The sequence below is a fragment of the Callospermophilus lateralis genome, chromosome 13 (assembly GCF_048772815.1).
Source record: "Callospermophilus lateralis isolate mCalLat2 chromosome 13, mCalLat2.hap1, whole genome shotgun sequence".
NCBI classification, from domain to species: domain Eukaryota; kingdom Metazoa; phylum Chordata; class Mammalia; order Rodentia; family Sciuridae; genus Callospermophilus; species Callospermophilus lateralis.
In genome coordinates, this window is record NC_135317.1 from 53,973,722 (window position 1) to 54,000,713 (window position 26,992).

Here is a 26,992-nt window from a genome sequence, read left to right on the forward strand (position 1 = left end):
ATCTAGTATTTTAGTATAGGAAGTCATTGAATAAATAGATTTCTAGCCTATCTATATTGTGAATTTCTATGTCTCAGAAATGTTAATTTACACCAGAGTAAATATTTTTTAATAAATTGGATAAATGCACAAAATCATATAAGGATATCATATCCAAATCTCAGCTTATCTTCAAGTTTCAGGGTAATATAACTCTGTTCTGGAATCCTTATATCATTCACAAAAGTCTGCAAGAAAAAGAGAAAGAAGATGTTAGGTTACATATCAAGTATTATTTCTCATATTCCAGAAAACCTGATACTGAAAAAGTACATACTATTTGGTGGCTGACAGTTTCTGTATCATTAAGATATGCCATGCATTCCGCAGCATGATAAAAGTATTTCATACGAAGCCCTTTTTCATTATTTCTGATAACAAAGAACCTGGTGCTGCCAAGATGAATTTAGGCACTTAGAATCAAGAAAAATTCTTAATATTCATCTGGCAAAATGTAAAGGGTGAGATATATCATCAGGGCTTATGTCCCTAATTTTGATTGTTTTGAAAAAGAATTTGTTTTGGTTCTTTTACTCTTAAAATTATTCCAAAAAGCAAAAAGAAAATTTACTCTTTTAAAAATAACTGAATAAACTCCTATTTTACAATTGTTACATGGGTTCTTTAGATTCTTTTATAAATCTAAGATGTATTCTGGGATCTTAGTGAATAATCTTTCCCATATGTTGAAATATTGATATTTCATGACCATGGTAATTATTTTATGTTTTCTCAATTACTTCTAACAATAACAAAAATAACCAAAATAATGGACAAAAGAGTAACAGAAAATAATGTTTCCAAGGACAAAAAGAAAATAAGGCATGTCTTACACAGTCATTCAATAAGAAGAATCGTGTAGTATTTTCCAGCAATAACCTGAACCAATTTGAATTTTAAAAGAAATTTTAACCATATTCTTCCTATCTGTTATTCTTTTTCCCCCACTTTGGTTCCAATGCTAATTTAATAGCGTTTGTAAATGGACATATGCTCAATACAAGTATCTACACAAAGATGACTAGAAGGAAAAAGATGATACAGAAATAAAACTAGTGGATTGAGCTACTAATCAATGTTTTAGTATTATAGAAGAAAATGGCCATCCTGTCAAAATTATAAGGTGTTAAAGTTTAAAATACACTGTTTGACCATGCAAGAGCAAAAACAATTGAAATAATAAGCTAGAACCAACCAGAAATGTACTTGACATCTGGATTCAACATTTTTAAAATAGAAACATTTCAGGTGAATATATGACAAGCTGATGAGCAGTCACCTGCATTCAAGGAACATTAACCATTTTGTCTATTATGTACAATTAAAACCCTGGAGCATATGGAATACAAATTTGAGTTTGTTGTGCCAAATTATTTATTGAAATTTCAAGTTGTTCTTACTATCCTTTTCTTATATTTGTAAATTATTTGTAAAAAGACTTGAAAATATATATATATATATAATAAAAATAATCCACTGGACATTGATAATAAAAAGTGATGATTACTTTTCCTGGCATCACTGGAGTTGAAGACCTAGAAGTTACTAGAATTATATAGAGCACAGAACAAATGTTATACTTCATTGCCCAGAATGAAGATATTATATAAATACTTAACAAAGTTCTTTAGTAAAATTGAAACTTAAAGTTACTATACTCTTTCCTTTTTGATTCTATTTTTTTTCCCATTCCACTTTATTCGAGATGGCCAATATAGCTTTTTTGAAACGTTCCCTCCATAGTGAATAAACTCAGAAGGGCCTTGAATGATGCATAGGAAAATACATAAGAGTATTATGTAATGTTACTATGGTCATATTCTCAAATTTCTGTGTATAATTAGCTCTTTGTAACATGTTATAAAATAACAATTTTATATCTACATGTTATAAAATAACAATTTTATACCTATCAAGAAATTAGAAAAGATAGCAATTTTAATTCCAATCAGATATATGTTAACAAGTGAATACCACTAAGACTCAATCACATATTAGCATAATTTCTAAATAATTTCAAATCAGAAGCTTCCAATATTATATATAGAAAAGTTAAAATGGTAACACAAAGAAAATTCAAAGGCTTCTTGGATTTATAAACTCTAATTTTAGGCTCATTCCAAAATAAACATTTCAGAGTGTTTTAAAACTCACATTTGGAGTTTACTAAAATAAGGTATAATTATAAACTAGAAAAGCTGTGAGAGATGAAGAAAACAAATAAAATATTAATGAAAATATTAATTTACTGATATTTGGTATGCAGAAAATAAACAACTAGCTACACTGTGTAAAAGAATGTAACAGTTTTGAGCCAATTTTATTAATCACGGCATCTAATAACATAAAACACCATGTTTACTCAAAAGGCATAAGATGACCCTTCTAAAGTTTAAGACTGTTCAACTCTCTTAAATATAAAGCACCTACAATGTGTTTAACATATGTACTCGGTGATTTTCAGGGATCATGAAACACAATTTTAACATGCTGTCACTTATGCTAGAAATACTCCTTAAGGTCTAAAAAGACTTAGGAAACAAGCCAGACACAAAGGTTCAGCTCACAAAAATGCAAGTGAAAACATCTGGGAGAAAATTATCTCCTAAAAGTCTAACATTACAAAAGAGAAATTTTCAAAGACAAGAGGGGAAAAATCATTTTAGTATATCAAATATGAAGCATATTAATAAATTTCACATGGTAAAAATTAGTTTAGTTTCTGTGCCAACATCATTTAATCACACCATCATATACTATATTAATATTATGGGAAACTGAATATAGTGGCCAGAAGCACAATCTACACCTCAATCACTAGGATAGCTTTATCTTCTTCCCTAACCTTGTACACCTTCTAGTGTGACCATTCTCCACTTTGTATCACATTGGCCTAATGTGACATTTAGGGGAGAGGGAGAAAAGAGTAACAAAAGCCAGGACTGGAATGGACAGGATAGATCTGGCAGAAACCATGACATTTAACAAAGGGGTGAATGGTCCAGTACAAGGAGAAGGTAGGAAGAACTGAACACAAACAAGGGTTCCTACAGAAAGAGAGGCCGCATTGAATTTGCAGAAAAATGATCTATTAAAACATTAGCAACAGAACCAGTTTCAGCTTCCTCTCACTTATTATAATTACGTTTTTAGTGAAATGTGGAATTAACAAAATATAAATTTAGGACCCTTGGAAGTAGCATGGAGAATAGAATAAAAGGGAGTAGAAGTGGAAGTGAACATTTTTTAGTTTGGTGGTAAGTGCTTCATTTTAAAATACAACAGTGTGTTCATTGAAAAATACATAGGCTACATGGTGCCAAACTTGTCTTAGTAGCTTTCTAAAACAATAATAGCAATAACTTTATATACTAAATATTTTCTATTTATGTTCTAACAAAGTTTTGAAATTAACTTATTTATCTCTTTACAACAAACTGTGAGGTACAATTTCATTGCTTCTATTTTTTTAATAACTAAGGAAAAGAGAAATTAAATAGTTTGTCCAAGATTACATCACTAATAAAAATTAAAATTGGGCTATAACTACTTAGCATGCCCCCCAACTCCTGAAATTACTATTTCTAACTTGGTGCTCAAAATTCTAGAATTACACAAATATTAAGAGTGAACAATATGTAGATTACATAGTCTATATGTTTTATGAATAAAATAAATGATAGCTAGTAGTTCATAGAACTCTGACATTATTTGTCTACCATGTCCTTTGTGGCATATTTTCAGTTGTTAATTAGGTAAGAGTAAATTTATCATTTGTACAATGCTTTAAGGTTCTATAATAAGCGCACACTCACATTGCACTATCACATTTAATTCTTGTAACAATACTACACAGCAGGAATTATCATTTCACTATTTTAGAGCTAAAACAAATTTTGTATTACACCTTCACTTTTCATAAACTTCAACTCTATGTTTTCACACACTTTAGGAGACAATACCAATTTATATGAAGAAGCTGAATATTGAAGAGATTACATGCTTTGTTCCAAGTGGTACAACTAATAAATTACACATGAGATTAAATCTAAGTCCTAATTCCAAGTTTAAAACACAAAACTTGCTCTCTATAGGTGATTATCTTTCACAAAATTTTTGAGTATAATCAAATTACAGAAATGTCAGCCTAGAAGTTCATATTTCATCTGATTTTTAAACAAACCCAACACTAAATAATTTTCACATTTGATCACAATATTTTTAAAGACTAAAAACCATCAATATAATTCTACTACATTATTTCACAAAATAATAATGTAAAGACACATAAGAACAGCCTTGTAGTCAAGATGAAACTTTCTAGGCTTAAATACAGAATTTATAACACTGAGGACTGGGGTTGTTGCTCAGTGGTAGAGCACTTGCCTAGCATTTGTGAGGCACTGGGTTCAATCCTTAACACCACATAAAAATAAATAAATAATATAAAAGTATTATGTCCATCTACAACTAAAATATATATACAAAAGAATTTATAACACTGATAAAATATTAAAATATTCCATATATAAATGTAGATTACAATTTTGTACCACTTTTTTGGGGGGTGGGAGTACATGCTAGGTACCAAACCCGGGCCTCACACATGCGAGGCAAGCTAAATTCCCATCCCAAAGTCCTTTGGATACAAAATTAATTCAATTCCATTTATAAAACATTGACTAGATTCACATGCCATGCCTATGCTAGGCACTGTGGTTGTAATTACAGAAGCAAAGGCACATGAACTATTTAGGAGCTCATAATTAAACATAGAAACAGAGATATAAAAGCAGATTTAATACCAGGCTGATGAAACACTCAAAATAACAGATTAAAACAAAACTTTATGGGTACATAGAAGGAAAAAAGATATTTTAACAAATAGCTGGGAATTAAACTTGGTAACTTACATGCCTCATAGTTTAACAGTGTCTACCTTCTTTGCCCATCTCTACTTTAAACTTTAAGCATGTCAACAACATCAAAAGTTAATATTCATAAATACAAGAGACTTCTCTTTGATCCTTTCTGGAAGAGTAGAATTGATTTTCTTCTAAAAATAGGTGAAACTTTTATAAATGGCAACACAGGCGAACTACATAGTTGAAGAAAATCTAACAATATATTTGGAAAATTATTTGAAGAATGAAAGAATTATAGGAAGAAAAGAGGTATGGCAAGGGAAAGTGTGCGGCCACATATATGGAAAAGTGGCTAATGCCAAAAGTGAACAACTTCAGTCCAAACTTGAAGAATGCTAATTTAATTCTATGTGCTACGATGAAATACCAAAGGCTTGAATAAACCAACAGAACATGCTTATAAAAAAAAAAATTGTCTCAAAGAACAAACAGAAAAATCCATTAATAGCAGACAAATTTAAGACCAGGAAAAAATATTTTACCTAATTTGCCAAATGTTTGCACGTTTATTCACATGAAGTTCAATACATATTTTGAAAAGCAGTAACAGCTTGAAGTAGTTGAGATTTAATTTCTGTTAAATTTATTTTAAGAATTTCAAGGGGCTAGGGATGCAGTTCAGTGGTGGAGTACTTGCCCAGTATGCCCCAAACCCTGTGTTCAATCCCCAGCATCACAAATACAAAAAGGAATTTCAAAAACACAGATATGAACAATATTATATTTGCTTATGTTAGCAAATGCATAAAAAATTAAAATAATTCAATACTTCAACATCCTCTTATATTCTATGGCTATTTATATTCTGCTAAATGAAGAAAGATCAAATGAAGAAATGAGAAAAAATTAATTGCAGTAACACAAAAGTATCTTAAAGTATAAAGCCAAAAAAGCAAGAAGAAAACAACGGTGCTTAGTTAATATTCTACACTTGTTAAGGTAAATGTTGTTTTATTTTGTTTTTGACCTTAGTATAAAAGGTCCTACACTATCTGGCCCCAAACCACTTTCCATCTTTATTTTCTAAAAAGGGAGCCGACGGGACTGGGATTGTGGCTCAGTGATAAAGTGCCTGGCATGTGTGAGGCATTGAGTTTGATCCTCAGCATGACATAAAAATAAATAAATAAAATAAAGATAGTATGTCCATCTACAACTTAAAAAAATGAAAAATAAAAATAAAGCGAGCCCATATTTCTCTGACCCTTAGAGTATTTTCTGCATTCTTACTGCCATGACTTTATAATGTTTTCCCACCATTTTTTGCAGCCATATATATAGTAAGAGAAAGCTTAGTCCTCATCTTCCTAATGAAGTCTTTAACTGTCTTAATTCCGGCATCTATTAGTTTCTTGTGAACATGTGCTAATTTCATACTCTGTTACATGGCTCCCAAAATGTGATATGTGTAGCAAGCATTTACAAGTTAAATTCAAACTAAAGAAAAAGAAAATTTAATACAAATAGGAAATGCAATCCAATTTGTCTTCATATAATATTAAATGAATATTCAAACAAGACCAAATATAAACCTGTGAACTTACCCCATTTAGGCTGCCTAAATCTTTCACCAAATGCTCATCTGTAGAGGCATCATAATTGATTACAGCATGTTGCTTATCCACACTGCGAGACTGAAAGGAATTTTTCTTAAGTTAATAAATACAACAAAATACTAGAATAAATACCAAACAAAAGATGTTTGACTAGTATCTAACATTAATAGTATAATAGGTAAAAATAGGAAAATACTGAAGTAAAGTGGTTTAAGTGTTATTATACAACACAAATTTACCATCACTCCCTGAAGGCAAAAATAGCCAAATTTTTAAAATATTCTTTCTACAATAATAATTTTCAAAAAAAATAAATCACCTGATTTTGTTGGATATATCAAATTACAACCCTTTTATAATTTAAAAATGCTATAAGGAAATCATGTGAATTAGTGTTTTTTTATGTATCTTACTGCTAAAAAGTTTACTCTTTAAAAAAATTATATTCTATGTGTAATAAGAATTGTAATGCATTCCACTGTCATATATAAATTAAAAAATTAAAAAATAATTTTTACTCTTAATACTAAAAATTATAAATTACATAATGAATTTAAAGAAAAGGGAACAGAAAGGGATAATTTTCTGAATAAAATTATTCTCACTTAAAATGAGATTCTAAAACTGCTTCATGGGTGAGCTCTAAGAGTGAAAAAAAAAAAAAACTAAAAATGAGAGAAATTTCAATGACAAACTATGTTTTTTGAAAGTGGCTTTGAAGCCTCCTTTAAGGTATACACACATACACACACCACAGCTTAGTGAGTTGTCTACAGATGGAAGTATCTGAACAATGTACTAAGAGCCTGTGAAAACTGTTACTGAAAGAAAGAATTTATCAGTAAAGGCACAGGAAGAGTCAGAGAACTGATGAATCTGAACTCAATAACCATTACAGAGCAACTACACAAAACTTTGCATATAAAAGCAAAAGTGCTATCAAAACTGGGGAAGAGATATGACTTCCAGTTTCTAGTCTAATATGTGAAGAACTTGGAAGCCATCCTTTCAAACCTCACAGAAAGAAAAATGTTGAACAAAGTAAAAATCAAAATTAATCCTAAATCAGGCACAATGTCGCACACCTGTAATCCCAATGACCTAGGAGGCTGAGGCAAGAGGACCGCAAGTTCAAAGCCAGCCTTAGCAACTTAGGTCCTAGGCCACTTAGTGAGAACCTGCAACAAAGATTTATAGATAGATAGATAGATAGATAGATAGATAAAATAAAAATTTTAAAAAAGGCCTGTGGCTGTGGCTAAGTACTTAAACACCTTGGGTTAAATTCCTGGAATGGGGGTGGGGGGAAATCTTAGAAGCTGAAGTAGTGGCACATGTCTCTAGTTCCAGCTAGTGAGGAGGCTAAGGTGGAAGGATAACTTAAGCTCATGAGTTCAGGACCTGCTTGTACAATAGAGCAAGATCCCCATCTCAAACAAAAATAAACAAAAAATCACCTTAGTTTCATCAGAGGGCAAACTACCATTAGATAGACAAGCAAATACAGAGAAAAAATAGCTTTCCAGGAGCAGAACTCACAGCTGGAAACAACAACTAGTAAGAAAACTTAAAGGTTAAGGAATTAATAGCTTAAAAACTGGAATTCTACATTCTGTTCTACCATTTCTTATTATGGTAGTAAATAAACGAACCCCTACAATAATAGAAAAGACATAAAACATAAGAGAACAACAGAGGCCACTGAATTGAGCCATCTTTCCAACTCTGGGTGTTCGAAAGAAAGGGAGATATTACATAGAATCAAGGGGGGAAAATATTGTTTATTTAATAAATAAAGTGGCAACTTTTTCAAGAATAATCTTATGAATTCACCTGTGTAACCCTTAAAATAGCCAATTTAAAGAAAGGCAAAATTTTTACATTTCAGTTATCAAATATATTCAAGGTATCAATTGTGGTTCAGTATCCACCATAAGAATTAGGGCAGACTAGCAAGATTATATAATATACTAGTCTAGTGAGTAATCAAGAAAAAGAGAGTATAAAGGATATGTTATTGCATCTAACCATATGAACAATAAAACCATTTCATTTCCAGATGATCATATTCACATCTCCTCTAAATTAAACTAAACAGAGAGAAGGTATACTATAATTTTCACAACCCATTTAGATATTTCAATAAATACTTAATAATAATCATTCATAAACAATTTAAATTTTAATAAAGACTGCTTACTTCATCAAGTCTCTGACACTTATGGAAAAACCTTAGCTGATCCAATTGTAAATCACAAAGATAATTTTTAAAAATGTGTTCTAATTTGTTATGACAGCGGAATGTGATTCAATTCATAGGACACATTTTTTCATGTCTTGGTTGTACACAAAGTGGAGTCACACCATTCATGTCTTCATACATATACTTAGGGTAACAATGTCCATCTCATTCCACCATCTTTTCTATTCCTATGCCCACTCCTTTCCTCTCCTTCCCCTTTGCCCTATCTAAAGTTCATCTATTCATCCCCATTATGAATCAGCATTCTTACATCAGAGAAAACATTTGGCATTTGGTTTTGGGGGATTGGCTTACTTCACTTAGCATTACATTCTCCAACTTCATCCATTTACCTACAAATGCCATGATTTTATTCACAAAGACAATCAATTTTGACAGGGCCTTTATTCCTGTCATAATATGCTTCTAGAAAGAATGAAAGGGCTGGGGTTCTAGCTCAGTGGTAGAGTGCTTGCTTTGCAAGAGTGACATAGTGGGTTTGATCCTCAGCACCACATAAAAAGATAAATAAAGATATTGTGTCCATCTACAACTAAAAAAAAAATTAAATGTAAAACTATCCATTTACTGTCCACTTGCCATACTGTTCCTTACAAAAGTCTATGCCTCCTTCCTCTTGACTTTTACTTCTTTAAGACCTTCTTCCCAAGGCTATGCAGTGTACTCTTTAAAGTGTGCCTTACTTTAAACTCCTCTTTGTTCTAAAGTTCTTCATAGATGGGTTATCTCCCATTATCTTCCTTTAACTCAAATTTGGCTTTTCCTCTTAGAAAACTAATTCCACTGCATTCTTTTAATATGAATGCTACCCTTCTCCCAAATCCCACATCCTGTTTTTTTTTTTTTTGGTTTTGATTTGTTTTGTTTTTAAATGGGAGTCAAAAGTCTTCCAATTTACTATTGTGGTTTCCATATCATGACTTATCCCCTTCAATGAAAAACCCTTTACTTTTTGTAATATAAAGGTCCAATTATATTACAGAGTTAGTGAGTGGTCAAGAAAAACTAAGGAAATAGTATGTTACTAACATAAAAACGGATACATTGACCAGTGAAACAGAATGGAGAGCCCAGGAATAAATCTGAACATGTATAGTCAACTAGTTTTTGAGAATGGTACCAAGAGGACAAAAGGAAAAGATCATGACTTCAACAAATGGTGCTGGAAAAGTGGATTTCTACACATAGAAGAATTAAACTGCACCCTATTGTACATCATATGCAAAAATTGAACAGACTTAAATATAAGTTAAGAAACTATAAAATTCTTAGAAAGGAATATAGGGGAGAAGGTCCTGGACATTCGCTTTGGCAATAATTTTTGAATATCATAACAATAGCTCAGGTCACAAAATCAAAAATAAATAAATGGGACCACAACACACTAAAAGTCTTCTCACAGCAAAGTAATCAATCAACAAAATGAAATGACAGTTTTATGATTAGGAAAACATATTTGCAAACTATGTATTTGTTAAGAGGTTAATATTCAAACTTTAAAAAGAATTCATACAACTCAAAGTGGAAACAGAACTCAATTAAAAAATGGGCTAAAGACTTGAATATGAATTTTTCCAGAAAAGACACAAAAATGGCCAACAGATATATGAAAAGGTATTCAACATCATTAATCATTATGAAAATATAAATCAAAACCACTGAGACCACCGCCTCATATCCTTTAAGATATTGTCAAGGATGTGCGAAAAGAATCTGTATATTGTTGGTAGGAATGTATTTTGCTATAGCCATATGGAAAATAGTGTGGAGGTTTCAAAAGAAATCAGAAATAGAACCAACATATGACCCAACAATTCTTCTGGGCTTATACCCAAAAGAAATGAAATCATTTATCAGAACATTTGGCCTTTGATTTTTTGGGATTGGCTTATTTTGCTCAGCATGATATTCTCCAACTCCATTCATTTACCTGCAAACACCATAATTTTATTCTCTTTTAATGATGAGTATATTGTGTATATATACCACAGTTTCTTTTATCCATTTATCTATTGAAGGGCATCTAGATTGATGCTGATCCATAATGGAGAGGGTGCACATGGGAAAAATTGAGGAACTTTGATTGGGCAAAGGGGAGGGAAGAGAGGGAAGGGGTATGGGGGCAGGAAAGATGGTGGAATGAGATGGACATCATTACCCTAGGTACATGTATGACTACACATAGGGTGTGACACTACATCATGTACAACCAGAGAAATGAAAAGTTGTGCTGCAATTGTGTACAATGAATCAAAATGCATTCTGCTGTCATATATACGTAATTTAAATAAATAAATAAATAAATTTTTTAAAATAGAAAATATGAAGTCACACACTATGCTCAAGACTCATAAGACTAATACTGTTAAGATTAGACTAATAAGACTCATAAGATTAATACTGTTAAATTTCCCCTAGTTTATCCATAGATTTAATGGAATCCTAATAAAAATTCCAGCAGAAAAAAAAAAAAAAAGAAATGAAATCACCACTTTGTAAAGATATCTGCATGTTCATGTATATATATATTTAAAAGAATGAGCTCTTGACATTTGCCCCAACATGGATGATGAGCCCCAACATGGATGATGAGCCATGCTGGGGCAAAATGAAATAAGCCAGACACAGAAAAATATTACATGACTTTTACTCATATGTGGACTCTTAAACATGTACACACACACACCAAAAAAAAAAAAAAAAAAAAAGTGGTTACCAAGGGCTGAAGACAGGGGCTAGAAGATGGGAAGACCAGTCGGAGAATACAAAATAGTAGATATGTAAAATTAAATTAACAGGTTTAGACACCTAATGCACAACATGAGGACTATGGGTAATTAAATTGTACTGTATATGAAATTCATTTTCAAATGAGTAGATTTTAGCTGTTCTTATCACAAAAACAGAAATATGGCTAACTATTTAGAGGATAAATACATTAATTACTATCTGCATATTATAACCTACACCACATGGTAAAAATTAAATATACATAATATAACCTATTTTTTAAAAAATATCATCAATTTCTATTCTCAAACTACTAGTAGGTATCATAATAAGCATATTTAAAAGAAGCAGTAAAACTAATATCCCTGAAGTATCCATGATTAAAATTCAAATTTACTACATGCTAGGCTAATTATACAAATTACTTACAAGTCTTATTTTTAAAATGTCTAATATGAAACCTCCTACTTAGAAATAAACTTTTCTATTTTGAGCTCTCAGTTATCAAAATGCAATCCTCAAGATGTAGAACTTATTTTTTGATAATGCAGGGATGGAAAATAATTGCACTCATAACTAGAGTTAAGAGAGAGAGTCAGAAAGTTCAAATCTAAATACTATTGTTCTCTAAAAGAGTAGGAAAATATTTTATGATAATTTCAAATCCTGAGTAGACACAATACCTGCAACATGAGCTCACAGTCATCTCTTCCAACAAAAATCATTTCTCGTGGCAGCCTGTGGCGAGTGCCTCCACTGCTCACCAAAAACCAGGATGTTAAGCTCATTTTCTGCTTAGCTTCTAAGTCTTTGGCAAAGCTACGTCATCCTGCAGAGACAAGAAAAACATATATTTTGACATTTTTAGTTTTAGTTTTAGTATCTATTCACCAAAGCCTATACATAAGCATAAGAATAGAACTGCATTCATAAACAATATATAACAAATTTTCACCAGTGAAGTAAGTCCATAAACTCCACTAAGAACTGAATTAAAAACAAAGAGATTAAGCCAGGCCTGGAGGGACGCATCTATAGTCTCAGATGGTCAGGAGACTAAGACAAGAAGATTGCTTAAGCTCAAGAGTTCAAAACCAGCCTGGCAAACACAGTCAGACCATTGTCTTTTAAAGAGGGCAGAGGTTGAGGGGTGTGGGGAGAAGATAAAAGAGGGTCATTAAGTAGGTAGTCAACTAGTAAACACTTACACTCCTTGTTTTAGTCAACCAAAAGACCTGATAAGAACAATTTTAAGGAGGAAAAGCTTATTTTGGTGCTCATAGCTTCAGAGGTCTCATTGGAGGACTCATTCAGAGGACTCCATTCCTCAGGGCCCCATAGCAAGGCAGAACCTCACGGTAGAAGAGTGGCAGAGGAAAGTAGTAGGGGATATGGTTCCAGGAAGCAAAGAGAGAAACTTCATTTGTAGATACAAAATATATATACCCCAAAATCATGCCCCCAGTGAACTACCTCCTCTAGCCACTCTTCACCTGCCTTCAGTTACCACTGCTTGGTGTAAGGCTCTCATAACCCAATCATTTCACCTCTAAATCTTCTTTTATTGTCTCAGACATAAGCTTTTCAGGGACCTCATCCAAATCATAACTCTCCTAAAAGGCTTTAGAATAGCTTATAAAGGTCTATAATCCTCATATAAATACTAACATTAGTACAATGTTAACATGAGAAATCAGCAATACCGTACAAATAAATGTCTTATCTATGAATGGTTTCACAAAATGAATGCACTTTATATCTAACTATGAAGTAATTATGGATGCCAAAGAAATTGCTTCTTTGACTATCAAGTGTAGGACACTGAATTCAATTTCAAAAATATGCAATTTTAGTTGCTCTTTCCTCACACATATTTTACTTTCTTAATATATTTCCTTTTTGTTCTTGGAATCCTTTTATACTTAAAAAAAAAAAAAAAAAAAAAAAAAAAAGATGGACCCCTAAGAGTATTGAGTATAACACATATCCTCTTCCTGGAGACAACTACCATACTTAAGTATACAGTGTAAGTCTATGTGTATTTCTATTTAGTCATTAGAATATTAAAAAGATGTGACTCAAGAGTCAAGAGTTAATAAAATTAACATTTTTTTTTCTGTTTTGATAAGGACATTCTTAAGGAAAATAGCCTTTAAAAAAAACACATGTACATATGTGTATTATCTCTATATTAAACTTACATATATATTTACCATATTAGAAAATAAATTAACTAATATTTAGTTCACTTTAGAGTTATAATAATGGACCAATTTCATTTAAAAATGCTAATATTTCTATGAAAACATAAACTATATACCAAAACAAAAGTAATTACAGTGAGAAGGATAGCAATATTTCCACTTTGCAAATCTCTTTAATGTCTGGCTTAATAAAAGATTCCCATATATGCTTTGCCTTCATAGCACTGCAATCTATTGTTTATCCAGACATACATAAAGAAAACCTGGCTTCACAGCGATAAACAATTGGAATGGGGAGATGTATTTTAAGTCTTTTCAAATAATTATAGATTGTTTTTTAAAATACTGCACTGAAACTTTATAAGTGGTGGTTTTCTTGAAAGTTATTTGCAATATGGAATATAAATTTGCATCAAGGAACCTTTTATGCTGTTACATAAAAATCTACCTTTTACTTTGATGGGATTTTGCAACCTCATACATTGGTCCTTCGGAAAATTCCTTGTTTCCAGAAGAATGCAGGTTTTACAAATGTTGGCATGTTTTATTATAGTAATTTTTTTTCTTTTTTTTAATATTTATTTTTTAGTTTTCGGCGTGCACAACATCTTTGTATGTGGTGCTGAGGATCGAACCCGGGCCGCACGCATGTCAGGCGAGCGCGCTACCGCTTGAGCCACATCCCCAGCCCTTATTATAGTATTTTATAACACAATCATTAATATCATCACCCATCTCAACAGAAAATTCTTTAAATATTAGACAGCTGTTAAGCTCATAGTAGCAGAATTCTTAAATTCTAATTTTCTCTTGATAGCTTCAATTTTATTATTAAAAAAAAAAAAGGATCTTTATCACTTCATTTCCTTGAGACCCACTTTGTCTGACAAATACCCAAGTCTACAAAACTATAATTTGTCAGTCAGTGTGTAAAGTAAAAGTGTTCTATGAAACCAAGTACCTAGTTCAGCTCATACAATAATACTACGATACTTACGTGTACAATGTAAGTCTTTACGTGTATTTCTATTTAGTCGTTCAGAATATTAAAAAGATGTGACTCAAGGATCAAGAGTTAATAAAATTAACATTTTTTTCTGTTTTGACAAGGACATTCTTAAGTGCAAATAGCCTTAAAAAAAAAAAAAAGAATAACAAATATACAGCAATGATGAATACAACAACTACTAGTATACTCTAGTGTCATTATCTTGATATACGTATGCTAAGGAACCATCAAACTTTATCGCCATTCTTTTTGTAAATCTCAGTATAACAAAAAAGGCAAATAATGCTTTGATATCATTATGAAAAATGTTTTGACTCCAAAGACCCTTAAAAGGGTTTAAGGAATTCCCAGAAGCTTGTGGATGGAGCTTTAAGAACGACTGTTCTGGAGGATGTAGCTTTAACAGTTAAGGATATAAACCTTGGCGTTAGATTGGCAGATAAGTCTGAATCTTGGCTCTACTACTTTCTATTTTGCATGAACTTGGACAAGTTAAATCATCTTATTTTCTTGAGCTTCCTCATCTATAAATGAGAATAGTGATAGGATCTACTCAAGCTTTTACTTAGGAATAAAAAGAACAATACTTATAAATATTTTTTCCATAAAATGGATTTTGTACTACACTTGAATTAAAAGTAAGCTATGCTAGCCTTTTCAACAAATGGTGCTGAGAAAACTGGTAATCCATAGAATGAAACTTGATTCCTATCTCTCACCCAGCACAAAAGTCAACTCAAAGCAGATCAAAACCCTAGGAATTAAATCAGAAATTCTACATCTGCTAGAAGAAAATGTAGGCCCAACACTCCAATGTCTTGGCACAGGAACCAACCTCCCTAAGACTCCTAAAAGCACAGGAAATAAAACCAAAAATCAATTAGTGGGATACCATCAAATTTAAAAGCTTATGCACAGCAAAGGAAACATGATTGTGAAGAAAGAATGTACAGAATGGGAGAAGGTATTTGCCACCTGCTCCTTAGATAGGGCATTAATACCCAAAATGTACAAATAACTCAAAAAACTTTAACACCAAACCCCCGAAACAACCCAACTCTTCATCATTCAGCTTAATCAGTCACCTAAAGCACAAGAAGTAAACTCAAGAATCAACAAATGATATAGTATCAAACTAAAAAACTTCTTCATAGTAAAGGAAACAATCAAGAACATGAAGAGAGAATGTACAGAACGGGAGAATATCTTTGCCCTCTGCACTTCATGTAGAGCATTAATCTCCAGGATATATAAATAACTCAAAAAAGCACCACATAAAAATAAATAAATAAAACAAAGGAATTGTGTCCAACTACAACTAAAAAATAAATATTAAAAAAAACTACACAGCAATTTCATCTCAGAATGGCAATTATCAAGTAACAATAAATGTTGGTGAGGATATGGGGGAAAAGGTACATTCATACATATATTGTCGGTGGGACTCCAAATTAGTGCAACCATTATGGAAAGCAGAATGGAGATTTTTCAGAAAACTTGGAATGGAATTGCCATTTGAACCAGTTATCCCACTCCTCAGAATATACCCAAAGGACTTAAAATCAGCACACTATAGTATTGTTCCAATCAATATTTATAGCAGCTTCATTCACATAAGCATAAGGCTCTACATTTAATCCCCAGTACAGGGGGGGGGGGAGAGAAATATGACAAGTGTTGGTAAGAATATAGAAAAAGAATCCTTGTTGATTAATGGTGAAGATGTAAAATAGTGTAGTCACTGTGGTTTCTCAAAAAACAGAATTTATATGTGATCCTACAATTTCACTCCTAGGTCTATAATAAAAGCACAGATGCAAACAAATGTTGTTACACCAATGTTTATAACAACATCATTCATAATAGGTAAAGGTACAAACAACCCAAGCATCCTTCAAAAGATAAACTATAAACAAAACATGGCATATATACATAATGGCTATTATTTGATCATAAAAAGAAATGAAACTCTGATATAGACTACAACATGATGAACAATGAAAACATTACGGTAAGTGAAAAAAGCCAAGCACAAAAAGACAAATATTACATGATTCTGCAGCATCAAAAATAGGCAAATTCACTAAGATAGCAAGTAGAATAAAGGTTACAAGCAAATATACTAGGAGGGGGATGGACATTTACTATTCAAAGAGTAGAATTTCTGTTTGGGAACATGAAAATTTCTACAAGTAGCGATGTTGGTTTCACATTGTGAATGTTAAAATCACTGAATTGTATAGTTTTGATGAATTTTATGGCAACATATCCAGTAGTTCCCTCTTTCTAAGGTTTCACTTTCCACAGTTTTGTTTACACACAGTTTGAGTGCAGAAAATTTCAGTACTTTATAAGTTTTAGTTGCAAACAATTCTTTGTAATATGATGAAATCTTGTATCCTCCTCTCCATCTTACCCAATGCCTTACTTGCCCCATGTATACATCACACACCTTGTTCTACATCATCAAAAATGTAAGGAGTCAAGGTGCCAAAAACATACACTAGAGAAAAAACAGCCTTTTCAACAAATGGTGCTGGGAATATTGAAAATCCATATGTAGAAGAATGAAACCAGACCCTTATATCTCACTATGTACAAAAATCAACTCAAAATGAAACAAAGACCTAGGAATTAGACTAGAAACTATACAACTCCTAGAAAAAAACATAGGTCAGTACTCGAACATTTAGACCCAGGCAACAACACTCTCACTAGGACCCATAAAGCTCAGGAAATACACAAGAATAAGTAGGAGAAAATCTTTGCTAGCTGTTCTTCTGACAGAGGATTAATATGGAGAATATAAAAAGAAATCAAAAAACCTAACACCAAAAATCAAAAAAACCTTAACAACCAAAAATCAAATAATCCAATTAATAAAAGGGCAAGTGAATTAACAGACACTTCTCAAAGAATACAAATGGCCAACAAATATACGGAAAAATGTTTAAAATCATGAGCAGCTAGGGAAATGCAAATCAAAACTACACTTAGATTTCATCTCACACTATTCAGAATGGCCGTGATCAAGAATACAAATAATAATATATCCTGGAGAGTACAAGGGGAAAAAAGGGATCACTTTTACACTGTTGGTGGCATTGTAAATTTGTGCAATCACTATGGAAATCAGCTATACTACTCCGTGGTATTTATTCTAAAGAATTTAAGTCATCCCACTATAGTGATATATGCATACCCATGTTTACAGCAGCGTAATTCGCAAGAGCCAAACTGTGAAACCAGTTTGTGTTCATCAACGAATGATGCACAAAGAAAATTTGGCATATATATCAAGGGAGTTTTCACACTTTAAGAAAAATGATTATGTCTTTGAAAGAAAATGGATAGAACTAGAGACCATTACATTAAGTGAAATAAGTTAAACTCAGAAACTCAAGGGTCATATGTTTTCTTTCACATAGGAAAATAGAGAGGAAAAATAAATGTGTGGGTGGTTCTCATGGAAATCAAAGGGAAAGGACTAAGGTGATAAAGGTATGAGAGGTGGAGAAGGAAAGGAAAATGGTAAGGAGTGACACTGACCAATATTATTTTGTGTGCATGAACACAACAAATTGCTCCATATGCACAATTATAATACACCAATAAAAAGTGGAGAAGAAATGAAAAAAAAGGTCAGGCTGGGGTTATGGCTCAGCAGTAGAGCACTTGACTGTCACGTGTGAAGCACTGAGTTCAATCCTCAGGATCACATAAAACAAATAAAGGTACTGTGTCGATCTACAACTAAAAAAAAAAAATTTAAAAACATAGATATTAAAATAAAATAAAAATTCAATTCTAGGCCACAGCACCTTCTGCCACTGCTGCCCCATCTTAGGATGTGACCCACCTCCATCTTAGGGACATTGCCACTGCTACCATAATCATCTCAAGACACAGTAGACTCGATCTTGGTACATCAGCAGGGGCCTGGAGGCCCAGTGCTCAGTTGCCTGAAGGTTTGCCATCACCTCTGGCATCTTAGGACACAGCCACCTCATCTGGGGACACCAACAAGGTCCTAGAGCTAAGATATCAAGGTGACTGACTGCAAGTTTTATCACACCAGAGACTTTCCTGCTGGGTGTTCCAGTAGCCAACATCTTGCTACAGAGGCAGGACAAAGCCAGCTCTCTAGCTTTGCAGACTCGCAGGGATAAATGGGGCTGGCTATAGCAGGGTTAGAAGGCAGGAAGTAGATCTGAGGGCATCTTGCTCTTGGTTAACTGACCCAGTCATCTCGCGCCCACAGGGTTCCTGGGGCCCAAAAGAACTGACACTTGCTGGGCCTTGGCACCATCCCAGTCACCGGCTGTATCCCAGTCCAGCATCTACAGATCCCCTAGTCCTGCCAGGTCCGGAATCAGTCTGGCATCCAACAGGGCCCTCTGGCACCCCAGTCCCCAGTCTCTTAATCCCTCTCTACCTCACCATCCCACAGCACCTGGTCCTGATACTACCAATGCAGAGCAGCTCTTTGCAACCACTGCACAGGTCCCAGTGCTCAGCCCTCAGGACTACCTGGGAGAGAAGTGCCTGATGTCTTAATAGGAGCTATTTGGTTTAAGGCTGTATATATTGTTTGCACTGAGTGCTGTTAATGTGATCTCCCCCTTAAAAGAGAGATACTAGAAACCTCTAGGGACACTAAGTCTGAAGGGTAGAAACTGTGGTACCTCAGATCTACATTGCTAGATGAGAAGACACACAAACAACATGAAAAAAAACAAGGGAACGAAGTGACCCAAACAAACCAAGATGCTCCAATGATAGAGTCCATTGACAACATAGTAGAAGAAATGTCAGATAAGGAGTTCAGAATGTACCTAGTTAAACTGATTCGTGACATAAGGATGATGTAAGAAGTGAAATCAGAGATAAATTTCAGAAGTTGAAAGATCACTTCAATAAAGAGGTAGAGTTTATGAAAAGAAATCAAGCAGATATCCTTGAAATGAAGAAAACAATAAACCAAATTAACAATTCAATAAAATGTACCACCAACAGACTAGACCAGTTGGAATGACATATCCTCAGGCAATGAAGACACAATATGTAACCTTGAAAATAAAGTTGACCACACAGAAAAGATAGATGGTAAGAAACCATGAACAGAACTTGCCAGAATTATGGGATAACATGAAAAGACCAAATTTAAGGTTTATTGGATAGAGGAAGGTGGGGAGATACAAATCAAAGAAATGCACAATCTTTCCAATGAAATTGTATCAGAAAATTTCCCAAACCTGAAGAATAAAATGAAAAATCAAATACAAGAGGCTTACAGGACCCCAAATGTACAAAATTACAAGAGACCCATACCAAGACACATTATAATGAAAATCCTTAGCATAGTGAATAAGGATAGAATATCAAAGGCCACAAGGGAAAAACATCAGATTACATATAGGGGGAAACCAATTAGAATCTCAGTTGATTTCTCTGCCCAGATCCTCAAAGCTAGGAGATCTTGGAACAACATATACCACTCTCTGAAAGAAAATGAATGACAACCAAGAATTTTATATCCAGCAAAATTAAGCTTCAGATTTGAAGATGAAATAAAAACCTTCCATGATAAATAAAAGTTAAAATAATTTACAACTTGGGCTAGGGATGTGGCTCAAGCAGTAACGGGCTCGCCTGGCATGCACAGGGCGCTGGGTTCGATCCTCAGCACCACATAAAAATAAAAAAAGATGTTGCATCCACAGAAAACTGAATTCTCTCTCTCCCTCTCTCCTCTCCTCTCTTTAAAAAAAAAAAAAAAAAAAAAAGAATTTACAACTAGAAAGCCTGCACTACAGAACATTCTCAGCAAAATATTCCATGAGGAGGAAATGAAAAACAAAAAAGTAAAACCAGAAAAGGGAGGGACTAAACTAAAGAAAGACAATCAAAGGAGAAACTAAGTCAAATTAAAAAACAGAAATAAACCAAAATGAATGAGAATACAAATCATATCTCAATAACAATCCCGAATGTTAATGGGTTAAACTCATCAATCAAAAGACATAGACTGGCAGAGCGAATTAAAAAACAAGACCCAACAATATGCTGTCAACAAGAGACTCGCCTCACAGGCAAGGGCATTCACAGACTGAAGGTAAAAGGATAAGAAAAAATGTATCACTCATGTGGACTATATAAATAAGCAGGAGTTTCCATCGTTATGTCAGATAAAGTGGACTTCAAGTCAAAGGTAATCAGAAGGGACCAAAAAGGACATTTCACACTGTTTGACGGAATTATACATCAACAAGACATAACAATTGGAAATATTTATGCCCCAAACAATGGATCATCTACATACAAACAACCCTTCTCAATTTCAAGAATCAAATAGACCACAATACAATAATACTGGGTGACTTGAACATACCTCTCTCACTACTGGATAGACCTTCCAAACAAAAATTAAACAAAGAAACAATAGAACTAAATAATACAATCAATAATTTGGACTCAACAGAAACGTATTGATATTTCATCCATCAAGGAGCAAAATACACTGTATTTGGGGATCCAACATGGCGGCGGGCAGAGAGGCTGCACTTTCACTGCACTCCCAGTGATGGGGTCATAAAGTTGCAAGGATAACTCTTGGATCCTTCCAACGGAGATTCTCCTAGCAAAATTCCATTGAAGAGAGACCGCCCGGGAGCTACTAGGATTTTTTTAAAACGTCTATGTGACCCGGACGAGTGGGACCCTGCCGCTAGACGCGGAGTACCAGATTCACCTTCCACAGTCCGCGCACCGCGGGCACAGCTGCAGATCTGTCCACCCCCCCCGCAGCCAAAGTGACTGGGTCCTGCTAGATGCCGAGACACAGCTTGGCAGGAAGAAGTCTTTAGCCAAGCCCCCACGAGGCAGGAGCTGAGGCGAACCGGGCCAGACCAGTTCCACCCCTCCCCTCGGACACTACAGCAAGGAGCCTGGGGCCCGCCATAGCAGAGAGGTGACGTCATCGGAGTTCGGCTGGCGGAATTCCTTCCCAGCAGAATCCACTTTAGCAGGTGCGTGACTTCCCATACTGATACAGGCAGCCAGGAAACCTCATTGACTTCTCAGGGGTCATGTCCTTAGGGAAGCAGAGGGGATCCCAGACCCCAAGGCCCCCATATCACCAGTGGTGACCGTCAGGGTCTTAGCCGCCAGTTTACCACAGCACTGGGGCTTAAAAGGGACACACGGTGGGGCTGCAAGTGTAACTAGACCTCTGGAGAATCACTTCTGGGGAACAGGACCTGGCTGGCAGGCTGACAGGAGGAAGGGGGTTAAGAGATGGAGAAGTGAAATGGCTCGGGACTGACAAGTCTGAGAGACTCCCAGGAGACGCCCTACAGAGATAGCTCTCGGCAGGTACAGAGCAGACGCTCCGCTTGGAGGGCACAGCTCCGCCTACTGGAAGAGAAGAAGGAGGATCTCCAAGACTTTAATTTTTTTGTTGTTGTTGTTGTTGTTGTTGTTGTTGTGGTTGCTGCTGCCGATATTTTTTTTTCTCTCTCCTTATTCTCTCCCTGATCCTTTCCCCCTACTCCTTCTCTCTTTCTATCCCATTTCAAGTTTTATTGTTCTTTTCATTCCCCTCTAATCTATCTCTCCCTCCATCCTTTTTTCTTTTTAACAGCACCTTCATTCCCTTACCCCCCAACTCTCATCCCAAGCATTACATCTTCCATTGCGTGTAATTGTCTAAATGCAAATAGGTGAATATCTCGAGGCTGTCTATAAGACTCCCAAATACCTAGCTACTAACAACACCCTGATCCAATTGCCAGGTAGTATCCACCTTCAGTGGAGCAATCTTCTAAAGTAGCCAAGACATACTAACCATCGTACCACCAGAGCACCTAACCTAAACATATAGACCTAAGAACAAACAGCAAATCATTATATGCATACAGAACCTAGAAGCCTTATATGAATTGAATGAATCTGCTTTAAAGCACAACAAAGCCCAACATTTCTAGGCATAATCTCCCAACACAAAAGAGAGACAACAGAGATATACAAAGCCAAAACAAATGTATAGGAGAAAGCAGTTACAAAGCAGTCAAACAGAGCTGGATAGCAACGTGAACAATATGAAAAAACAAGGGAAAAAAGGGTTACAAACAATGCAGGACAATCTAAATATACAAGAGGACATAGCAGAAACAGAAACATGGACAGGGAAAGAAATCAAGGCATACCTAATTCAGATGGAACGGAATATTAGAGAAGACATGAGACAGCAAATCCAAGCATTGAAAGTATATTTTGAAGAGGAACTAACCACACAAATTCAATCAGTAAAGAATGAGCTTTATCAGGAGATAGAGGTGTTAAAAAAAAATCAAGTTGTAATCATAGAAATGCAAGAAACCGTAAATCAGATTAAAAGCGCTAATGAGAATATTACAAACAGACTAGATCAAGTAGAAGTCAGAACATCAGATAATGAAGACAAAGTTTATCAACTTGAAAAGAATATAGTTAACACAGAAAAGATGCTGAAATCTCACGAGCAATCTATCCAAGAGATATGGGATCTTATCAAAAAACCAAATTTGAGAGTCATTGGGATAGAAGAAGACACAGAGAATCAGTCCAAAGGAATGAATGGCTTACTAAAGGAGATAATACTAGAAAACTTCCCAGAGATGAAAGATGGAATGGATTGCCAAATCCTGGAAGCTTACAGGACCCCAAACATCCAAAACCATAATAGACCAACTCCAAGACACATAATCATGAAGATAGCTAACATACAGGACAAGGAGAGAATACTAAAAGCTACGAGAGAAAGGAGGCAGATTACATTTAGGGGTAAACTAATTAGGTTAACGACTGATTTTTCATCACAGACTTTGAAAGCGAGAAGATCCTGGAACAATGTATTTCAAACACTGAAAAATAATGGATTCCAACCAAGAATACTGTATCCAGCAAAACTAAGCTTCAGATTTGACAATGAAATTAAAATATTTCACGATAAACAAAAGCTAAAAGAATTTGCAGCCAGAAAACCAGCACTGCAAAGCATTTTGAGCAAAATATTACAAGAAGAGGAACTGAAAAATAGCGCCCAAAACTAACAGTGGGAGGTATCTCAGTAAAGGGGAAGAAAAATAACCAAAGAGGGTAAACTAGCCAATCTAAAATAAATAAATAAATAAACATGACTGGAAGTACAAACCATATTTCAATTGTAACCTTAAATGTTAATGGCTTAAATTCACCAATCAAGAGACATAGGCTAGTAACCTGGATTAAAAAAAAAAATCCAACAATATGCTGCCTTCAGGAGACTCATATGATAGAAAAAGACATTCACAGACTGAAGGTGAAAGGTTGGGAAAAATCATACCACTCACATGGCCATCAGAAGCAAGCAGGAGTGGCCATTCTCATATCGAATAAAGTCAACTTCAAACCTAAGGTAATCAAAAGGGATAAAGAAGGACACTATATCCTGTTAAAAGGAACTATCCACCAACAAGACATAACAATTATCAATTTATATGCACCAAACAATGGTGCTGCAACGTTCATAAAACAAACTCTCCTCAAGTTCAAGAGTCAAATAGACCACAACACAATAATTATGGGGGACTTCAACACATCACTCTCGCCATTGGACAGATCCTCTAGACAAAAGCTGAACAAAGAAACTATAAAACTTAATAACGTAATCAATAACCTAGACTTAACTGACATATATAGAATATATCAACCATCATCAAGTGGATACACATTCTTCTCAGCAGCACATGGATCCTACTCAAAGATAGACCATATATTATGCCATAGGGCGACTCTCAGTAAATATAAAGGTGTGGAGATAATACCATGCACCATATCTGACCATAATGGAATGAAGCTGGAAATTAATGATAAAAGAAGGAAGGAAAAATCCTGCATCACCTGGAAAATGAACAATATGTTACTGAATGATCAATGGGTTACAGAAGATATAAAGGAGGAAATCAAAAAATTCCTAGAGATAAACGACAATACAGACACAACATACCGGAATCTATGGGACACAATGAAAGCAGTTTTAAAAGGGAAATTCATTTCCTGGAGTTCATTCCTCAAAAAAAGAAAAAAACAACAAATAAATGAACTCACACTACATCTTAAAACCTTAGAAAAGGAAGAGCAAAACAACAGCAAATATAGCAGAAGACAAGAAATAATTAAAATCAGAGCGGAAATCAACGAAATTGAAACAAAAAAAACCACTGAAAAAATTGATAAAACTAAAAGTTGGTTCTTTGAAAAAATAAATAAGATCGACAGACCCTTAGCCACGCTAACGAAGAGAAGAAGAGAGAGAACGCAAATTACTAACATACGGGATGAAAAAGGCAATATCACAACAGACACTACAGAAATACAGAAGATAATTAAAAAGTATTTTGAAACTCTATATTCCAATAAAATAGAAGATAGTGAAGATATCGATAAATTTCTTAAGTCATATGATCTGCCCAGATTGAGTCAGGAAGACACACATGATTTAAACAGACCAATAACAAAAGAAGAAATTAAAGAGGCCATCAAAAGACTACCAACTAAGAAAAGCCCAGGACCGGATGGGTATACAGCAGAATTTTACAAAACCTTCAAAGAAGAATTAATACCAATACTTTTCAAGCTATTTCAAGAAATAGAAAAAGAAGGAGCTCTTCCAAATTCATTCTATGAGGCCAACATAACCCTGATCCCAAAACCAGACAAAGACACTTCAAAGAAAGAAAACTATAGACCAATATCTCTAATGAACTTAGATGCAAAAATTCTCAATAAAATCCTGGCGAATCGAATGCAAAAGCATATCAAAAAAATTGTGCACCATGATCAAGTAGGATTCATCCCTGGGATGCAAGGCTGGTTCAATATACGGAAATCAATAAATGTTATTCACCACATCAATAGACTTAAAGATAAGAACCATATGATCATCTCGATAGATGCAGAAAAAGCATTTGACAAAGTACAGCATCCCTTTATGTTCAAAACACTAGAAAAACTAGGGATAACAGGAACTTACCTCAACATTGTAAAAGCTATCTATGCTAAGCCTCAGGCTAACATCATTCTAAATGGAGAAAAACTGAAGGCATTCCCTCTAAAATCTGGAACTAGACAGGGATGCCCTCTTTCACCACTTCTATTCAACTTAGTTCTTGAAATACTAGCCAGAGCAATTAGACAGACAAAAGAAATTAAAGGCATAAAAATAGGAAAAGAAGAACTTAAATTATCGCTATTTGCGGATGACATGATAATATACTTAACAGACCCAAAAGGGTCTACAAAGAAACTGCTACAGTTAATAAATGAATTCAGCAAAGTGGCAGGATATAAAATCAATACGCATAAATCAAAGGCATTCCTGTATATCAGCAACAAAACTTCTGAAATGGAAATGAGGAAAACCACCCCATTCACAATATCCTCAAAGAAAATAAGATACTTGGGAATCAACCTAACAAAAGAGGTGAAAGATTTATAAAATGAAAACTACAGAACCCTAAAGAGAGAGATAGAAGAAGATCTTAGAAGATGGAAAAATGTACCCTGTTCATGGATAGGCAGAACTAACATTATCAAAATGGCCATATTACCCAAACTTCTCTACAGGTTTAATGCGATGCCAATCAAAATCCCAATGGCATTTCTTGTAGAAATAGATAAAGCAATCATGAAATTCATATGGAATAACAAAAGACCCAGAATAGCAAAAACAATACTAAGCAGGAAGTGTGAATCTGGAGGTATAGCGATACCAGAGTTCAAACTGTACTACAAAGCAATAGTAACAAAAACAGCGTGGTACTGGTACCAAAACAGGCAGGTGGATCAATGGTACAGAATAGAGGACACAGAAACCAATCCACAAAATTACAAATTTCTTATATTTGATAAAGGGGCTAAAAACATGCAATGGAGGAAGGATAGCATCTTCAACAAATGGTGCTGGGAAAATTGGAAATCCATATGCAACAAAATGAAACTGAATCCCTTTCTCTCGCCATGCACAAAAGTTAACTCAAAATGGATCAAGGAGCTTGATATCAAAGCAGAGACCCTGCACCTGATAGAAGAAAAAGTTGGCTCTAATCTACATATTGTGGGGTCAGGCTCCAAATTCCTTAATAGGACGCCCATAGCCCAAGAGTTAATAACAAGAATAAACAAATGGGACTTACTTAAACTAAAAAGTTTTTTCTCAGCAAGAGAAACAATAAGAGAAGTAAATA

General features: G+C 34.3%; 1 protein-coding gene across 6 annotated transcripts in view; it reads right to left on the reverse strand.

Annotated features, from left to right (window-relative positions):
• Cep170 (centrosomal protein 170) overlaps window positions 1–26,992 on the reverse strand; it is a 134,254-nt gene that overhangs the window by 78,753 nt on the left and 28,509 nt on the right. For all 6 annotated transcript variants that reach the window (XM_076831571.1, XM_076831570.1, XM_076831567.1 and 3 more), the window contains exons 2-4: window positions 12,197–12,342; window positions 6,509–6,598; window positions 146–227 (exon numbers count right to left, since the gene is read on the reverse strand). In XM_076831571.1, coding sequence (XP_076687686.1) covers window positions 146–227; window positions 6,509–6,598; window positions 12,197–12,301 — 277 coding nt within the window. In that variant the 5' untranslated portion in view covers window positions 12,302–12,342. The remainder of the gene's footprint in view (window positions 1–145; window positions 228–6,508; window positions 6,599–12,196; window positions 12,343–26,992) is intronic.